Below are 19,374 nucleotides of genomic sequence, written 5' to 3' on the forward strand. Positions count from 1 at the left end.
GGGCCCCTGCCTTGATATCCCCTGCCCCGTGTGCGCCATCTTGCTGTAGGCTGGCAGGAAGATTCATTTTCCACGTGGACCAGGAGGAGAAGATATGAAAAAAAAGAACAGCTGGTGTGGGGAGGGACAAAATCCGTCTCTTCCAGAGTAGCTGGGGTAGGTGCGAAAGAGTTGGGAGATAAAGAGTCTTCTTTTTTCTCACCACTGGAGAAAGGGGCTGGGGAGGGGTGCCTACAGCCCAAGAGGTCCATCCATGGGATTCTGTGGAGGGTATCACCCCCAACAGAGATCCAGGCTGCACTGCCTACTTCCAAGGTTCTTTCCTCCCCTTCGACAAGAAAGAGAAGTGGGGGGAATTAATGGCCTCTGAGGTCATCGGTCAGGGGCCTAGGCTGCTATGTCCAAAGGCAAGACCAAGGGAGCAAGGCAGCCAGGAACAGTTTCCTCTAACCTTAACTTTCAATCCCCACCAGTATCCCAACTCATTCCCACACCTCTCTCCTCCTTCGTTGTTGGGACTGACTGTCCTTTTCATTAACCTTTTAGTTAACCCCTCCACGCAGGACTTCTCTACGCCCTCCAAAGCTGTCAGCCCCTCGCTGCCCGCCACCGCCCTCTCCCCCCTCCCCCGTAAGCCCGGCTCTGAGCTTGGGTCCGGGGAGGTCTCGCCTCCCAGAACTGTGAGGGTGAGGGCTGCTTTACTCGCTCTCGGATCTCCGCTGTAAAAACTGAGCGGCATGGCCCGGGCATGCGCAGCATCTTCGGGCGCATTGTGATGGGAACTGCTTCTCTGAGTCTCTACAAAGACTCCAGAGTAACCACTCACTGCCCACCCCCCGAGACCCTCCTTCTTTAAGCCAGACGCACAAACGCACGGACAATGCAGCTTTTCTTTCTTCTTCTCTTTAAAAAGCTGGCTGTAGCTTGAAAGGCTGGCCCACGTGAGGACTAGTGTATTTCTATCGATTCCATCTCCCGTGTTGACAAACGCCAGCGCTGAGGCTTTGCAGTCCGCGGCTGCAGTTTGCAGTGGAGCTAAGCGGTGTGCGGCTTTAATTCCACGTCAGATCAACTTTGATCAATATCCCCCTACCGGCCCAATTGGAAGAGCCCAATTCACCGCCGCTGAGCCTTTTCGCTCTTTCCTTCTTTTTTCCCCCTCTTTAGACCCACCATCTTCTGGGGGAGAAAAGTCTCGGATTTTCTTTTAATTTCTTTTTTTCTTTCTCTCTCTCTTTTGTTTCTTTGGGGGATTTGTTTGTTTTTCTGTGTTTTGTCTTTTTTGTTTTGTTTTGGGTTTTGGGTTTTATTCTCTCTCTCTGTCTCTGTCTCTCTCTCTGTCTCAGAGATAGGGAGGGAGATCTCTTTGGCGAACCGAGCTTGCAGCCAATGAACCCGCCTTCCAGATTGGTGTGAAGACAGAAGTGAGGTGGGGGGCGGGGAGGGGGTGTGAGAGAGCCTGGAAGCGAGCGAGCGAGAGAGAGAGAGAGAGAGAGAGAGAGAGAGAGAGAGAAAGAGAGGAGGTGGTGGAGGAGGACTAGTGTGGGGTGGAAAGGAAGAGTGAGCGAGAGAGCAAGTTGAGGGGAGGGGGTGAAAGAGCCGGCGAATTCTTTTTCTTTTTCTATTATTATTTTGAAGACTCCCGAGTTGCGCCTATGCTCTTGTCAGCTTCGTTCTAGGCGTAGCACGGCCAGGCAGAAGAAAATGGGGCAAAGCGTGCTCCGGGCGGTCTTCTTTTTAGTCCTGGGGCTTTTGGGTCATTCTCACGGAGGATTCCCCAACACCATCAGCATAGGTAAGCGCGAGCCAGCCCGCCGGTCGGGCCGGGCTCTCTTGCACCCGAGACCACTGCCCTGGCGTGGCTTCTGCGGCCGCGGGTCCCTGTCCTGCATGGCCTGGGAAGGGACGGGGGACGGGGATCGGGCAGGAATCTCAGGGATCTGAGCCTCAGAGAGCTGGCTGGTCTGGGGAGCATCGGGAACCAGAGAGGTGATCTCCTGGGGCTTGGCGGGGTGGGCTGCCGCGTTTTCCGAGCTGAGCGGAGCAGGGGAGGCATGCCAGAGGCTGCAGCCGGGCGAAGAGTCACGGCTTTTCGGCTCGCTGCTCTGGACTTTGCCATGGCGTGCGTGCCGCCGCTGGAAGTTGTCCCAGGGTGATGCCTCCTGTCTGGCTGCGCCAGGGCGCGTAACCCGGTCCGGGGCTCCCTGTCCCGCGTCTCCGGGTCCCGGGAGACCGGCTAGCGCTGGGGGAGGTGGAAGCCCACCCTGGATTCCCCCAGACCCGGGCAGCAACCGAGGTCAGTGGCGGATGGGGTAGGAGGCGGGGGTGAGACTAGAAGCCGAGCCAGCGAGCGGCGAAGTCACGCAGACCACGAATTCATGAATTGCCGCTGTGTCTGTCTGGAGCCCGGCTCCCGGGCGCTGGGAGGGAGTTCTCTCGGCTTCTCCCCGGATTTACTAGTCAAGAAGTTAGAATTATTGCCATTACAGAACCAAGCCCCTGTACTGTCATGGGGGAGCGGGGGCCTGTGGGGAACAGGATGGGGCAGCAGGGGGAATGAAATTGTTTTTCTTCCCAACCTTTCCCTTTGCGCCACGAAAAGATGAACCAGCTTGTGGAGATGGGAGGTAGCGGAGGAAGAGGGGAGAGGAAGCTACCGCCTAAGAACGAAGTCCCACTCTTGGTTCCATCGTCCTACCCCAAAGCAGCCTCCTTTTCCCTCTTTCCCCTTTCCCCCTTCTCTCCAGCCTCTCCTCCGACTCTTTAGAGGAAAACTAGGTTTCTCTTGGCCAAAATTTGAGTTCACAAGAGTCTTCAAAGACACACAGGTTGAAAATCAATCATGATCACGCACCCAGGTACCACTGAGAGGTTATCGCCTATCCGTAGCTCCCCAATTTCTAACCACTCCTCGGGGGGGACACAAGCCAAATCTTGGTTCCCTTTGCTTGTAGGTGGACTTTTCATGAGAAACACGGTGCAGGAGCACAGCGCTTTCCGCTTTGCTGTGCAGTTATACAACACCAACCAGAACACCACCGAGAAGCCCTTCCATTTGAATTACCACGTAGATCACTTGGATTCTTCCAATAGTTTTTCTGTGACTAATGCTTGTAAGTAGATCTGCTTTTCCTCCTTTTGGGACCTGGGAACCTCATTTGCATTTTGCTTGTGGGACTTGGGGTCTGCGTAAGTGCTGGGGTGGCGATTGCCTTAGTAGACATTTTAGGGGCTCTAGTCAATCCAGGTTTCATGTGACATAAATCAACTCCAGAGGATCCTGCTGAGGGAGGGACTTAAGGCAAGTACACAAAACTCTGTTGTGAATAATGTTTCATGCAAAAGTTTCATTTTCCTCCCTGCTAAACTGGCGCTCCCTCCCCCGCAACCCCCTCCCTTTTTTTTTCCTTTGGCTGGAAAAAAAAAGAGAAAAAATAGCATGGTTGTTCAGGGAAATTTCTTCAGATGAGATTAAAGAAAGAAGCCTCTTGATTGAGTCAATTCAGGATGTGCATTACTTGACTGTTAAAGCTAGCACCTGGATGTAGGAATGAGCTGAATTTGACAATCGCTTAATATATAGGAGCCAAATATGAGAAATTCTGCCAACAAGTGACCTTGAGGGACAGATCAGGCTCCGGTTCCCTGGCCTCTTTCTGTCCTAGAATATCACCTTTCTTACCGAGAGAGCTCTGATAGGAACTGATAAGACTACAAACTGATTACAAGTGATGAACGCCTGGCAAACTGAGGGGAAGGGAGAAAGTCCTCAGTGACTCTTTGGAAAGCTACTTCTGTTCTGTCTCCCCTAGTGTTGTTCAACTCCCTCCCGCCCCGCCATTGTTAGGGACAACACAGTTCTTAACTTAGAGCAAAAGGTGGAAGGCGGAGGCTTGCAGCAGGAAAACCGAATGCCAAAGGGGAAGAATTTCATCAGCCCCCAAAGCAGTTTCTGAAACAGCTAGTTGTGCCCTGTGATTGTTCCTGTGGAAAGGGGACATTTCATTTTGAGAAGTAAAACCACGGGAACCTGGATGACTGATAGCCTGTTGGACACAGGTTTTTCTGGAATGTTTTATGAGAGACTGATAATTCTTCATCTGAGCTTATTTCATGAAAAGTTTTCACAACAATGAGGGTGAGGATGGCATAAATATGTCTTGCTTTTATGGCTGGTGTAGTTGGGAATTTTTGATTTTCTTTCAGGGAAGAAATGATGTTTATATTTGGTTGGGTGAAACTTTGTATATGACTTTCTTCAAGTTCTTCTGCCTCAAAGGATATGTGATTTCCAAAAACTGTTGAAAGGGTCTCCAAGGGCACAGCCTCCTTGGATTTGAAGACTTGGGTCAAGGGGATGGAGGTGAATTACTTTGCAAGAAATTGTGACAGTTTTCAGCTTTAAGAAAATTTTAGCTGAAGGTACAGATCCTTATATGAACATGTTCTGAGGTACTCTGTATTTGACATTCTTTGGCTTTCCGACATTGACAAAAATAGGAGCTTATTAACTCCAGCTAAGTGTGAAAGTTACAAAATGTCTGTCTATACTTTGCATCTGATTTTGGTAATCCCAGCCTGTCTCTTCAGCACACTTACAACACACATCTGACTCTTAATTCTGCAGCCCTGAGATCTTGTCAAGAGGCCGAATTCCAAAGGCAGCTTCCTAAATATCAATTAGAACAGATTTAAAACCAAATACATGAAACTACCCAGATTTATTATTATTAACAATGAATAATGTTTATTTCAACTCACTTTAGTGTCTTTCCACTGATGTTGACTGAGATAAGAGTGCTAATTGACTTCTCAGGAATGATTAATTTCCAAGGTTTTTGGTCTTGCTGTTTATGGTCAAATGAGACTGACACTAGCCAGCCCAGGGCCAACAGAACGCTACTCAAGGAGCAATCAGGAAATGATCCTTGCCATGTGAAAAGCTCAGGTTTGAGAACAGGCACTAAGTCATCTGTATTGGTGTTGAGTTGCCTTAATGCCCTACCTCTCAGGGCAATAAAGGGACAACCGTGAAAGGAAAACAAATTGATCAACGCCCCCCGCCCGCCACTGCTGTAAGTTCACAACACTTCATCTTACAAGCTTATAAGGCTGGGTTATGGCTGGGGGCTTGAAAGTGTAGCATAAGGGGTGTGGCTTACTGGGCAACAGGAAAGACAGAAAAGGCGACCTTGCCCTTAGTTATGCCAAATACACACATTTGCACACACTGACTCACACGGGAGAGATTTCCAGAAACCAGTGATGTGTACCCAGCTGCCTGTTGCACACTCAGACTTTACAGCTCAGAAGACAGAGGAGGAAAGCTGTCGTCTTCTCCAGTCCCCGAAACAGTCCTCTCTGAATGTCACAATCATTGAATGGGGGCCAGATCTCAAAGCTGTCTCCTGGTAGCCGCTGCCTACAATCTTAGTATGAGGAAGATGACTAGTCCAACCACCGTCTGATAGTCTCTGAATGCAGAAAACAATCATTTCACGGGGCCAGGGAAGCCCTGCAGGTGTATCTCATTTCTTTCCCTGCCCTTGAGAGTTCTTTTTCTCATGGAAGTGAAGATCACATATCACAGATGTCGGCACACAATACTAGTTCAGCGCTGGAGCCTGGCAGGTGACCCCTGGTTCCATTCTTACAATTGATTGCACTATTACACAGAGGGAAAAAAAAACACCCTGGATCCTCTGGCCTGCCCCTCCCTGGAGACCTAGGGAGAATTTGAGAAAACCCCAGGTGAGTCCAAACCTGCTTGCCCACCTGTCCTCTCTGCTTCAATATGGAATAGAATGGCAAAAATTAAAGAAACTTTCCCCTCTTCCCATTCAAAACTCCTAGTTTCAGCTTCTCCTAACACTAGAATTGATCTCTTTCCATGATCTTTCCTGCACCCTCAATCTTGCGGCAGACACACACTTCTGAGGACACAGGTATGCAGGTAAACAAAAAAGCCAAAAATAAACAAACGGTAATGCCTTCTGTATGTGTCCCTGCTCTCTGCTCTCCCTCTGCATCCCCTCCCCCAATGTATTCAGAGAGTTTGCTTGCAATGAATCCCAGGCATCAGTTAAAGACTCTTCTTCACCAGCAACCAATTCTTTTCTGCACAACCCCCAAGAGGTTTGCTTAAGACAGACTCCGCCTTCAATCCGCATCTTAAGAGGCCAATAAAAGCATCTCTGGTTTTGAAAGGTGGTTCATTTGGGATCTCAGCTCAGAGGTGAATTGAAGTTTATCAAAGAGACTCAGCTGATTTGGAGCACATGTTCTTATTTCGTAGTGATTAACTGAGTTTGCTGCTTTACTTTTCAATTTGGCTAGGTAGCCCCAGAAAGAAGCATGGTGTGAATACTATGATTTCAGGATACATGCATTCACACACACACACACACACACACACACACAGAGGCACCTATACACCCATAATCAGTATTTATGAAAAGAGGTGTCACACACGTTTTAAGTTGTATACACGTCTGTTCTTTAAAAACCAGATTTGATCATCGTAGGGCTTTGGGGAATGTGGCAACACCAAGGGACTGCTGAATCCCATTGGTGTGGCTTTGCTCCCCTGGTTCCTCAGGAAATGCCTCCGATTCCCTTGAAGTCCCCTCCTGTGTCTTTCTGCTGTGCACTTGTAGTGCACTCCACACTACATCACCCCAGCCTCTGCAGTGTCAGCTCATTAGCACACAGATCTCATATTCCCTCTCTGCACTGTCATTGCAAAAATTGCTGTTGTACACCTTTACAGCCAACAAATGTGCTTGTGGATTACGCGCTGTTTGCAAGAAGCAAGGAAAAGGCAAATGTAACCTTAAAGGTTATTCACCACGGAATTGTGCTCCTAACGCATTGGCTTAAGTAAAAATCTGTTGATGGAGGCGTAATAGTGATGGTGGGACTGAGAGTGGGACTTAGGAGTGCAGGCTCTAATGGAGCCCCAGGCAAAATCCCTTTTGCTGGCTAAATGTAACTCATCAGCTGCAAATTTTTATTCCATTCATTTTTTTCAAGCTATTTGAAATATACCTGCTAACTGAGAGCACGCTCCTTTTATAACTGAGCGCATTTCGCTACCAAGTAAGTGTACTTAGCTGAGACAGGTTTCCCTCTCTTGCCCACAGAGTCACAATTTAAATTATCTAATTATTCTAACTGCCAGGATCCATTTAACTGTTTAAGTCCATTTGGGAAAGAAATGTCTCCCCTGATCCTATTCTCTGCTCTTTTGTGGGTTTTGTTTGTTCTTTTCATGTGATCTTTGGAAGCAGGGTGAGGACCCACAGTATCACTGCTCCTGCCTTCAAACAGATCTTCACATGCTAACCAATGTCAATAGCCCCAGCTCCCACCGCCAGCTCCCCCATCTTTGTGGCTTTGCCGCTCTCCCTCTCTCTCCAGGCCAGTCTTCCATAAGCTCACTGGCTTAGCTCACTTCTCAGCCCCTCTGGCCAGATGGCTTAGACTACTGAAGCACGAAGAGGTCGCCAGAGATTTAAGTCACCTTCTCACAAGGTTTATTATGGTTTTTTTTTTAATCTATTTTTTACGTGGCGAGGAGGGAGGAAGGTGATGCTGTTCATTCGGGCCATAAAAATAGATGGCAATCAGCAGGCTGTAAAGGTGAGCTTCCAGCAAAGTGTATAACCTCCCCTAGAAGGTGGCTTCCTGGTGATCTACTAAGGGGGGTGGGGGGGGGCGGCAGGAAGGGTCTGGGGGGAAGGAACAAAGAAAACTACTTGGTTCTCCATCTATGCCTACTGCAAAATAAGCCACGGTTTTTCTTCCTCTCAGCAATTTTAACTTTTTTCCTTAAAATGTGACTAGTTTCTCACATCCCCCACTTCTGCCTCTATCCGAGGTTGTTTTCTTAATTCTGCATTTCCCTCCGTACTTGCCAAGACTGAATGAGAATAGTGGGCGCTGGTTGAGGTTTCTATTATATGTTTTTGGCTCCTGGTATATTTTTAAATTTCATTATTATGGGTAGTCAGAGGTGATTGGCTGGTTTCATTTTAACAGATTGAAAAATAAACGAAGCTTCTGAGGCATCATTATTAGTCTTCCTTTGTGGCTGACAGATTTGTCATTTTTATACAACTGGCTAAAGGATGAAAAGACAGCATGGATTTTAAGAGAGGGCCAGAATTTTAGAAGGTAGAACTCATACCTTCGGGGGAGGAGGATAAACATGCTAATTCAGATGATTTAACTTTTAACTTCTTAGATGGAGACAGGAAATATCTTTGAAGGACCTTTCAGAAAACTCTTCATCTTCTCAAAGGTCAGGGAAATTATCTGCATACTTTACCTGGCCCATTAAAAAAAAAATCAAGTTTTGACTTTGTTCCTTTGGCTTTGATACTTTGGGTCTAATTAGATGACGTGTCCACAGGAGGGTGCAATTCAAAGCCCAGGTGGGGGGCTCCGGGCATTTTTCAGCAGGAGTGTGGGAGTTGTGCAGACACAGAAGCAAGTCCCTCCCTGCTGGGGAAATGTCTGGGCTCCAGTCAGAGAGTGACAGATAGCGTCAGCCTATGCGTGGGGTGAGCCTTGAGCCAGGGCAGCAGTCCCCGGAAGGGGTCGGTACTTGGCCAAAGGTTAACATGGACAGAATTTGTCCTCTTCTCACTTCTACCTCTTCTCTCACCATCATTTTCCCCTCGTGCTCTGCCTGCCCAGCCCAGGCCCTTTTGCTGGTGTCCAACTGGCCTGTGATTCTGGTATCCCACCCACAATAAACTGACCTAGGGACTGTTTCCTGCTCTGGACTTTTCCAGACCTAATGCTCCTTCCCCATCAGAATATCTCTGTCCTTCGTCCATCCTCCTCAGGGCCTTTACTCTCCTTTGAGGGTGATGGCTTTTTATCTAATATAAGAGTCTTGCTGAAAGTGGCTGATAAGGGGTTAATATACCTGACTGGGGGGTGTTTGCTTTAAAACCAGGGACTCTGGGAACCATAATGCCTCAATTCCAAGGAAAGATACTCAAATGGGGGTGTTTCTGGACATGAGGTGCAGAGTAGCTGTTCACTCTACCCAAACCAGAGATCAGCTGCCCCTGGTCAGGGAACACCTCTATAGGTCAAAGTCAAAAGGTCCCTGCATGTGGTAGGTTTGGTGTAAGTACACCCAAGGCATAGGGGAGGTACAGCTTCACCATGTTGAACTTAAAAGTCTTTGTGGTAATTTGGGAAGCAACCAAAGGTCATAGGGATTCATTTTATTGAAGAAGTAAATACATACAGCTTTGTGTATGTTAATCATGCCTCAATAAAGTGGTTCTTTAAAAAGTGTAAACTTTTTGTACGTGCTACCAAAAAACAAATGAAAAAAGAGGCTGCTGTAGAGTCTGAAGGGGCCTGTGTGGGCATTGGCAGGGGCACTGGCATGGAAAGGAAGTCGTAAGAGGGGAGAAAGGTGGTGACGAACCTGGGCCTCAGACTGAAAGCTTTCTTTCCCTGGGATGGCACACAGAATGCAGTGATTATGAGGCAGTATCTACCTCTGGAGGGACTTGGAAGCCTAGCCAAGCAGTGTCTCCTCCCCACTCCCTCCATCCCTCCCTCTCCTTTTCTCAAGTGTACACTCTGGCTTCCCTCCCAGTGGAAAGAGGCAGAATACAGTTAAGTCCCCTACATACGAACCTTCAAAGATGCGAACGTATTCTAAACCTACTACAGTACAGTACTATATAGGCGATTATGTTAGTTGGGTACCTAGGCTAACTTCGTTGGACTTACAAACAAATTTGACTTATGAATGCGCTCTCGGAACGGAACTCGTTGGTATGTAGGGGACTTACTGTACTCTCTTCTGGATTTCTGTTTGAGCTTTGGTCAGAGAAGTAAGTGTTTACAGCCCTCTGTCTGGACTTCCCTTCTCCTCAGTCCCTAACTACCACTGGTCGCCACTTCTTTAACACTGTCCTCAACATGACCATCATTTGTCCTTGTTTGGAAGGGGGCATGGGGTTAAGGATAAGGGTGAGGAAAGGAAGCACAGCTGGTCATGACCCGTTAACCCTAGGGGCACAATTCAGCCTAGAACAGCACTTCTTTCAGGTGCACACCAGTGGCCTGGGGATCTTGTTAAAATGAAGATTCTGATTCAATAGGACTTCAGCGTCCAAAAATCTGCATTTCTAGCAAGCTCCCAGGTGATGCCAATACCGCTGGTACTCAAACCACTCTTTGCAGGGAGACTGTGATTACCAAAGAAAAAGTCTCTCCCAGACAAGCTCTTACCCACATGCCTTTCAAAGAAAGCTCTATAAGAGACACATCTGGCTCATTCTGACTCAACGATGTCATATCATACTCCTAACCACCCTGTGTTCGTTTCAGCCATGTCTGTAGGTGTCTGATGAGAGCATCTACTTAGAGCTGCTTTTCGTAGGGAATTGGAATGGAGACTGGAAGGCAGCCTGAGAGAGGAGGTAGCTCATGAGCCGGGCTGACAGTATCTTGGCTTCTTGCCACACCTCAAAGTGTCCCTTTTAGAAACAACCTGCCCAAGGGAGCTACGGTTGGCATGCAGTTCCAACTGCCTTTCCACTTTGCTTCTCTGGGTCAGGGCATGCCAGAAGGGGGCATGTAGAATCTGCTCCTCAGCTGTCTGACTTCCCTTCAACAGGGTTAGAAACATGTACAACACAACCCGAATTCTGTCTGGTTCCCTAAGAACCTGAAAAATTGACTCCATTTTCCAGGCCAGTGCCAGACATTCATTGAGATCTAGAGGGAAGGGAGGGGAAGCGGTGTCACTTTCTAACATATTTGAGCTGAGGACTGCTCCAGGGTAGCCATTGAAAGCTTACCCAGTGTCATTTGAGGACTGCCAAATGGCACCCTATTACCCCAGATATTGCCCCCCAGCAGCCTGCCATTAGTCTGAAATTCCACAAATTCATTTGTTGGTGTTACGGCACCGAAGACCTGTGCTAAAATGCAAGCACGCTATCTCTGGAAGGGGATGAGTTAAATCCTTATCAGCCATTACTATTCCGACCAGGATTCTTTGATGAGATTACCACCTGTTACCTTGCAGGATCCTCAGAGGAGGTTTTGCAAGACGGGTAAGTGACCCAGAACAAGGGACCAGCCCAAGAGAGTGGGGTGCCAGATGGATGGTGGGCATTCAGGGGGCAGTGGGAGACCCTTGAGGAAGAGTCCCTCAAACACACTTCACCTGGTTTGCAACATTTGATCTTCTCCATAGATAAAATCTGGTAGTTTATTCGCTAAGATTTTAGTTGCTTTTAACCCTCCAAGTCACAACTTTCCGATGGTAGTGGGCTTGCTGCCTCTTCCGTGCTGGTTCTTTGTTGCAACAGATGATCTCAGTCTCTGGATTCCCCATAATTACTGTGGGATATTTTCAGAAGTATAATCAGTTTGTGATGGGGGGGGTTGGTGAGGATTCTTTTTAACCTTTTAAAAAATGTTGCCATCAAAAATAGTCCCCTTTCAGTTATCTGTGATTGACTGATCTACCTTGCCAGTTACTCATTGCAGTCAGGGCCCTCATCCTTGCTGCTACCCAGAAAGGGATCTGGGTACCAGTAATGGATGAGACAGGAAGAGATGCAGGACCCAGCCCACAGAGGAATCACTGCATGGATGTGGGTATGGGTTTCTGTACGGATGAACACCTTCGTAAATTTAAGGTAGAAAGGCCACTAACATCCACATTCAGCCAGAACCTGTAATAGATTCTCGAATATTCTTATACCTTATTGCTATTTCCAAGGCGATTTGGTTATTTTAAAACAGTTTTTCTCGAATTAGACCACTTGCAGGAGAATCACCAGAGATGCCTGTTAAACATCTGAATTCCTAGGTTACACTCCAGATATATTAAATCAGAAAATATAAGGATAGGCCTTTTTGACAAGCTCCGTGGGTGATTCTAATGCTCACACAATTTGGGAATCACTAGTTTAATTAGCCCTGGTAGTGCAAACAGAGACATATGGATTCATACTGAGTATTTGCGAAGCACCAGGCATTGTACCAGGCACTTTCACACACATTAATTCTGTAAGTAAGTGAGGTGCTATCAGCCCATGCAAGCATTAGTGAGTTTGGCTCTCAGATTGGAAATTCAAGACTTGAAAGAACTAAGAGATTAACCTCAAGTCACAGTCTCTGAGGTAAACAAAGCAAAAATGTTCTTTGAGATGGTAAATAGAGACAAGGAAATGATTTTCATTTTGACAATGCTTCTTCCCTTCTTTCCTTGTTAGCTAATGATTGGTCCCTTAGCCATGCTACAAACTAGATGTCATGTCAAGTGCCAACCCATTTGTTAAAAATAGATGCACTGCAATCAGTTTATATAGCATTCATTGTGCCATCCTTGCTATCAACACATTTAACAGTAGGGCTGAAATAATAACTACCATTCACTGAACCTCTGCCGCGTGGAAGACACGGCACTAAGCATGGTACATGCCTTATCTCATGGAATAATCACAACATTGCTAGAAAGGAGCTACTCTCATCCCCATTTTATAAAAGAGGAATCAGAGCGGGTTCAAAATATATATAAGCAACTAGCTCAAGGTCACGCAGCTAGCTAATTAGTGGCATCAGGGTTCTACCTGAGATCTTCCTGTCTCTAGCGCCTGCGCTCAATTTCAACTGGGGCTGAAATCACAGATGACGACAGAGGCCAGGTGGATCACATAAATGTGGAAACTGGGCAGGTATGGAGTGGTGGGGCCTGTGGCAATCTGGAGACTCCAGGTCGCTGCCTGAATACATTCAAATGCAATGTTGTAAACCACTGTGGGACAAAGAAAACATCTGCAGCAGGACTTGGGGGTGGTAGGAGGTGGAAGGTGCAAGTTTCGGACCTCTTCACCACCCCATCCACCTCCCTCTGGCAGCTAAGTTGCTGGCTGAGGGAAGCTCTATTAACTGAAAAAAAACAAAGAAAAAAATCTCTGCTTAGTAAAAATCCTATTTTGACTTTTTCTTCTTCGTGTTCCATCAAGGTACCTCAATATGGCAGAACCTTCCCTCCTTTGTCCTTTTGGCCTTACATGCATACACTGTATTCCAGTGGCCTTTCACGGTTGAGTGCCAGCTCAACTCTAATCTTCTCCCAGGCAATGCTGAGGCCTGCAGCAAGGTCAGGACGCTGGCACAGTCATTAGCAAGTGCTCGGCAGGCCAAAAGAGGTACTTCTGGACGGTGCTATGGGGGAAACGGCTTAGATTCTGGTACATGCAAATCCCAGGTCTACAACTGGGGGGCCGCTGGGTCAAGTAAGGCTCTGTCAACATTCACCCAGGGTAGGAGCCCCCCATACACCCCGGGACAGAGGCTCACCAACTTTAGACAGGGGTCCAAAATAGAGATGTATAGTTAGCTGCTTGGAGTTGTAAACTGACCTAAGCCAACTGGTCATTCACAATCATTAGGTATATTTCATTGGATACCAATAACCAGTCATTGTTAGAGTGAGGGCTATAGGTCTTCTCCCCATAACCTCACTACCAGGTGTAAAAGTAAACCTCATACAGAATTCTTTTTTCTCATTAAAATAATGGCAAGCAGGCATAAAAATAATTGGACAGCCTGTCCTGTAGGCTCAGTCAAGTCCAGCTCCCTTTCCTTTCAGGTGCGCCAACACCTTGCACGAAGGTTCACTTGAGGCAGACAAAACAATACCCTAGTAGCAGGATGCAGCTAATCAAGAATCCTCATTAGTGGCTGCCCACAGGACTATTTACAAATTAAGCCTAGGGTACCATTCCAAGGGATAACACTATAGAGCTTGTTAGACCCTTATATCTTCTTTCTGCTAGTTTGGGAACACCTCTACCATATGTCTAGCCAACCCACATATGTTAAACACTACTGATTTCACCAATGAGAAATTTCATGTTAATTAACAAAGTCTCTGGTGTCCATTGAAGATAAAGATATGTGAAGTGCTTGCAGAACCACTTATTGATTAGAATTATTAAATGCCAGATAACCACTCCTGCACTTTGTATTTCCCAATAAGGGTAACTGAGACCACCCCAAGGGGTTGATTCAGACCAAACAACCCACATATATACCACACAAGTTATGTTGAAGTCTTGTAAAATCATTTACAGAGAATATAACATGTGAGATACCGTGTTTCTTACGGCCTTGGGAAGCAGTTAAACCTGCAGGGGGGTATGGGGTAGAGCGGAATGAGCAATGGAGCAAGAATTAGGAGATCTGGGTTCCAGTCTCAACTCTGCCGCCCACTGCCTGGATGACCTTGGACAAGCCACTCCGTTCTCCGGCTCTAGTTTTTATCATTTCTAAAATGAGGAGATTCATCTCTGAGGAGGCTGCCACTTTTTACATCCCATCATTCACTCTTGTCCAGATCCTACCACCTCCGTGTCTAGTAACAGTCTCACTTCATTGCTTACTGAGGAAAGACCCTCCAAAATGAAGCCCCTCAGATTCTTCTACTACATCTAGAAACTTCTCATCATGTTCATCTATTCTCTGCCTTTACAAGACTGTGATGAAACTACTGAATCCTTGAAACCAATGGACAGTACCTGCAGCCAGTTGTGGCTTACTCTCGCTTGCATCGTAGCTCTTCCGCTTACTAGATGTGGAGCCTTGGGGCAAGTTACTTAACTTGATTGTGCCTGATTTCCCAATTATAAACTGGGGAAAATAATAATCCTCACCTCATAGGGTTATTGAGAGTTTTAAATGAGATAATTCACAAATCCACATAAAGTACTTAGAGTAATGCCTGGTGCATATTGGATATTATTATTATCAACATAATCATTAGTTTAAAATCCTTTGAGCTTTCTGTCCTAAAAACAGAAACGTAGTTTCATTTGAAAAGTAGAATCTCTTGTCACTCTACAGACCAGATTTCCTTCCTGAGTAGCTGCCCTCTGAGGTTTTTTACAGTTCTCAGCTCTGCCCCAAACCCAAGATTCTTTTCTTCTGCCAACAAAGGCATCGTGGCACGCCTTCAGATCAGCAGCCCACCACCGTGACCCGCTACACCTCTCACCCATGCATCCAAATTTGCCCACCCAGTTTGCCTCTTGTGAGCGACAGCTACTCAGATATTCTGTGATCAAAAACTCTTGAGATGCATTTTTCTGCATAATTGAAGGACTACAGGTTCAAGGGAAGACTTAGAGTCTTCTTTCCCAAATAAACTCTTCATCTCCAGTTCCATCTGCTGCCAATCACACAGTGAATCATCCTTTCTGTTCTTTTGTGACAATCCAGTATCCAAACAGTACACAAGTAGTCCCCCTGCCTTCTGAAAGGCTCAGGAGGCATCCACATGTCCTCTGACAGTTGATTCAGGAGGAAACACTTGGGCCAATCACCCAGTGGACTGGCTCTGCAGCAAGGCCCTGGAGCTTCTCTTAGAAATGGAGCTGCCCACGGAGGGACACAAGGAAGAGCAGCAAGGAACTGCTCAGGGCCTCCCCAGAGGAAGCGCCTTCACTTCCTTGGGCATTAGTGAGATTTCTCCATGGGTCCTGGAGTCAAGAGCCCCCAGGGGGCTGAGGGTTGAGGCACTTCGTACTGCCCATTCTCCTGTAGAGCGAGCAATGCCCTGGCACATACACATGGCATACATCTTCCCCTGGGCCTTCCCATTTCCTGGTGACACTTAGCATTTGACAATCACTTTAGTATCTTGCCATTCAGATGATGACAACTCAATGGAAATCCACTTCTGGCACATCTCTGAGTCTAGTCCACCCTTTGACTAAATATCACAGCCTCTTACAAGAGTTCGATCCACTTTGTGCAAGAGTTACTAAGAGTGTCCTTTGATCTCCTGGTTTCTGCCAGTCCTAACTCTTACTGTCCCCAGTTCTTCCCTCTACTGCCTGTAGATCTGTAGAATATAAGAAGTTGAGAACAATGAGGAAAGTTGAGCTCTCTCCTGGGTAAAGAGAACGGGAGCTGCCCAGCTCTTTGTACACTCACTCCTGGCCCTTGGGTTTGGCACCTAATTCTCTGGAGCAAGGTGTTGCTGTTTGACCCTTGCCTAGTAGAAGGCTGTTTCTCCTACTTAGTTTGGGAGCAATCAGAAGGCAAGGAATGGCTCTAAACTGGACTGCCTGCATTTGAATCTTGGCTTTGTCGCTTACTAGCTATGTGACCTTGGGCAAATTACTTAACCTCTCTAAGCCTCAGTTTCCTCATTTGTGAAATGAAGGTGATTATAATAGTAACTACCTTATAAAGTTGTTGTGAAGATTAAATGAGATTATCCATGTAAAATATTTACCATGATGCCTGGCGTATAGTAAGTGTTCAATAAATGGTAGCTATGGGCTTCCCTGGTGGCAGAGTGGTTGAGAGTCCACCTGCCGATGCAGGGGACACGGGTTCGTGCCCTGGTCCGGGAAGATCCCACATGCCGCGGAGCGGCTGGGCCCGTGAGCCGTGGCCGCTGAGCCTGCGCGTCCAGAGCCAGTGCTCCGCAACGGGAGAGGCCACAGCAGTGAGAGGCCCGCGTACTGCAAAAAATAAATAAAATAAAATAAATGGTAGCTATTATTAACACAGAGTACTGAGGTGGTTTGTAAGTGGAAGAAAGGAATAGAATTCATCAAAACCAAACTGAACAATAGATTCTTCCCATCTATGGCCATCCCTAAAGCCCTGCAAACTAATTTTTACCCTCTGAATCTGTAGCTGGAACCAGATGGGGTTCTCTTTGAGTACTCACAGTGCTTCCTCAGGCATAAAGGATTCGCTCTGGGGCAAAGTAAAGCAGAAAGAAACAATTGACTTGATGCCCAAAAAAGCCAAAGAATACACACCACTATGTTTAATCATGCCGTCATTGAGTGAAATTGTCTAGAGAGACATGATCTCTTCAATTTTTTTGTCTGAACAAGATATGCTTGGGATAAAGCAACATGGATATGATAACCTTGGCACTTGCTGGCTGGAAGGAAAGAACAAGCTTTTTTCAAATGTAAAGTCTATAATGTGTTTGAAAGTGGGAGAGTGGAACAGTGGATCCTGGAATCTTCACTTAGACAAGGAAAAATGTGAGGCCAGTTGAGCTCTCCCGGCCATGATTTTTCTGAGTTCTTTTAATTAAGGATGATATACAGATGGTAGTTTAGAGCATATCAATTTGAGTGGATGGATTTTCTTCTTTTGATATTGCTTGCCTAAGTCAGACCAAAAATAGCATAGGAAGGAGACATGCAAAAGGTTAAAAGAGAAATTTTGCTAATGTGATTTTCCAGCATTTCAGTCTCTATTCTCTCCAGAGCAGAGGTTAAGTGCTCTGCTCCATAAGCACAGACTCACTAGTAAGGATCCTGCTGAGGACCACTAGGCAATGCAGTCTTTCTCTTGCCCTCTCCTCGGTGTGCTGGCCTGATCTACCAGCATGCTGTCTCCAGCAGGCCCAAACCTGGGTGATGACCCAAAGCATTTTTTTTTTCCTTCATATCCCAGGGTGCCCTTGCTCCACCTGCATCACCTCTTCTCATTTCCTATCTAAGCCCACTGCTAGGTTGCCTCATGGGATCACTGACTTTTTTTCTCTCAGGTGAGGAAACTAAGGAACAGAGAGGCTAAATGACTTGCCCAAGGTCACACAGCCAGTAAATGGCTGAGCTGAGATTATGATGCAGGCCATCTAACTCTTGGCACTTCTCTAAGATGTCTTCCCAACATAATCCTTCTTCTTTTAACTTTCACTGCTACATAATGATGTTATACATGAAAATAATGTCAGTCCTGTCTTTTTTAAATAGGTGGCAGAGAGGAAGAATAAATTCACAGCAAGTGAATTGGAAACGCAGTAAAGCATGAGTTTCAGGGACCACAGTTAATGGTATCTTCCATTTAGTGCCTCCAACGTTAACCTGTCATTTTCCCATCCTCTGATTTATAGTCAGGATGAGCAAAACAAACTCCTGAAATCCTGTTATAGATCACAGACTACTGGAGATAGATCAAGTAGCTCTAGTCCAACTACCTCATTTTGTGGATGAGGAAAGTGAGGCCAAGAAAGGAGAAGGGGTTTGCCAAAGGTGATGCATCTCCCTAGTGGTAGAAGCAAGATGAGAATCTAGACTGCCAGATTCCCAGAGCAGGGTCTTTGCCACCATATTTTGTAACAGCAGGTGTTGTACTAAAGCAACACTACAAATTTTATTATGTTACCATTTACTCATATCTTTTTCTTCTCTAATTGTTTCATGTATATAAGTCATAGTACCTCAACTAGATTTTTTAAATGTAGAACATTTTTCATGATTATAGAAGTTAAAATGTAAAATTAATTCATGCTCATTGTAAAAAAAAATTCAAAAAAATAAGAAAAATTGTCCAAGTAGAGTAAAAAAATCACCCAAATTGGGTTTTACCATATGTACAGATTTGTATCCTGCCTTCTTACTTTATATTATAACAGGGAACATTTTTCTGGACCTCTTAAATGTTCTTTGAAAATTTGATTTTTTAAATGTCTATAAATTATTGTATCACAGTGTCATTTTGTTATATACATACATACATATATATATATATATATATATATGCAATGATTTATATAACCATCACCCAATTTTGTGCATTTAGGTGGATTCCAGTTCACTGAGGTTTATAATTGTGCCCCAACTTCCTGTCATATGTGCATCCTAGCACATGTCTGAACATACAGTAAATATTTAATAAATACTTGCTTACTGATTTGTTGCCTTGACATTTCTGGAATGACCATTATTCTTCCAGCAGATTGGGCAACCAAAGTGAGAACTTGACATTCCAACCTCTTTAAGGTACATGTTATATAACTCAAGACAAGCAGTATAGCAATAGCGGTTATGCTCAGACGTCAGACTCTCTGGGCTCAAATCTTGGACCCATCACTTTCTAGTTGTATAGCCAAGGGTGAGGAGCTTAACCCCTCCAAGCCTAAGTTTTTCTGTCTGACAAATGGGGGAAATGGTAGTGCCCACCTCATGAGGTTGTGGTAAAAATTAAATGATAAAATATGTGGAAAGTGCTTGGTATATAGTGAGCACTCAGCAAGTATTAGTTGCAATTATTAATATTATATAATATTATATATGTTACATTCCTTGTCAAAGGAATAAAGCACCAGACTTGTAGTCAGAATACCTGGCTTCTCGTTCCCTCTCTGCTGTTTTCTGGCCCAATGACCTTGCATGAGTTCTTTTACTTGTCTAGGTCTCAGTTTCTTCATCTACAAAATGGGAATAGTAATACCTGAGCTGTGTACCTTACAGGAATTTTATGAGGATCAAATGAGAGAATGAATGTGAAGGTGCTTTGAAAACTATGAAGTCAAGGACGATTGTTAGATATGTAAAG

The 19,374-nt window shown here is 45.7% G+C and overlaps 1 protein-coding gene across 6 annotated transcripts in view; it reads left to right on the forward strand.

The window, feature by feature from the left end:
* Window positions 1-1,463: 1,463 nt before the first annotated feature.
* The window catches only part of GRIA3 (glutamate ionotropic receptor AMPA type subunit 3), a 291,139-nt gene continuing 273,228 nt past the window's right edge, over window positions 1,464-19,374 (forward strand). For 2 of the 6 annotated variants that reach the window (XM_049704677.1, XM_049704679.1), the window contains exons 1-2: window positions 1,465-1,795; window positions 2,955-3,113. In XM_049704677.1, coding sequence (XP_049560634.1) covers window positions 1,705-1,795; window positions 2,955-3,113 — 250 coding nt within the window. In that variant the 5' untranslated portion in view covers window positions 1,465-1,704. Of the gene's footprint in view, window positions 1,796-2,954; window positions 3,114-19,374 lie in introns of all 6 variants that reach the window. The other 4 variants (XR_007474784.1, XM_004284850.3, XM_004284851.4 and 1 more) reach the window with 4 other exon arrangements.

Source organism: Orcinus orca, chromosome X, assembly GCF_937001465.1.
Source record: "Orcinus orca chromosome X, mOrcOrc1.1, whole genome shotgun sequence".
Classification (NCBI taxonomy): domain Eukaryota; kingdom Metazoa; phylum Chordata; class Mammalia; order Artiodactyla; family Delphinidae; genus Orcinus; species Orcinus orca.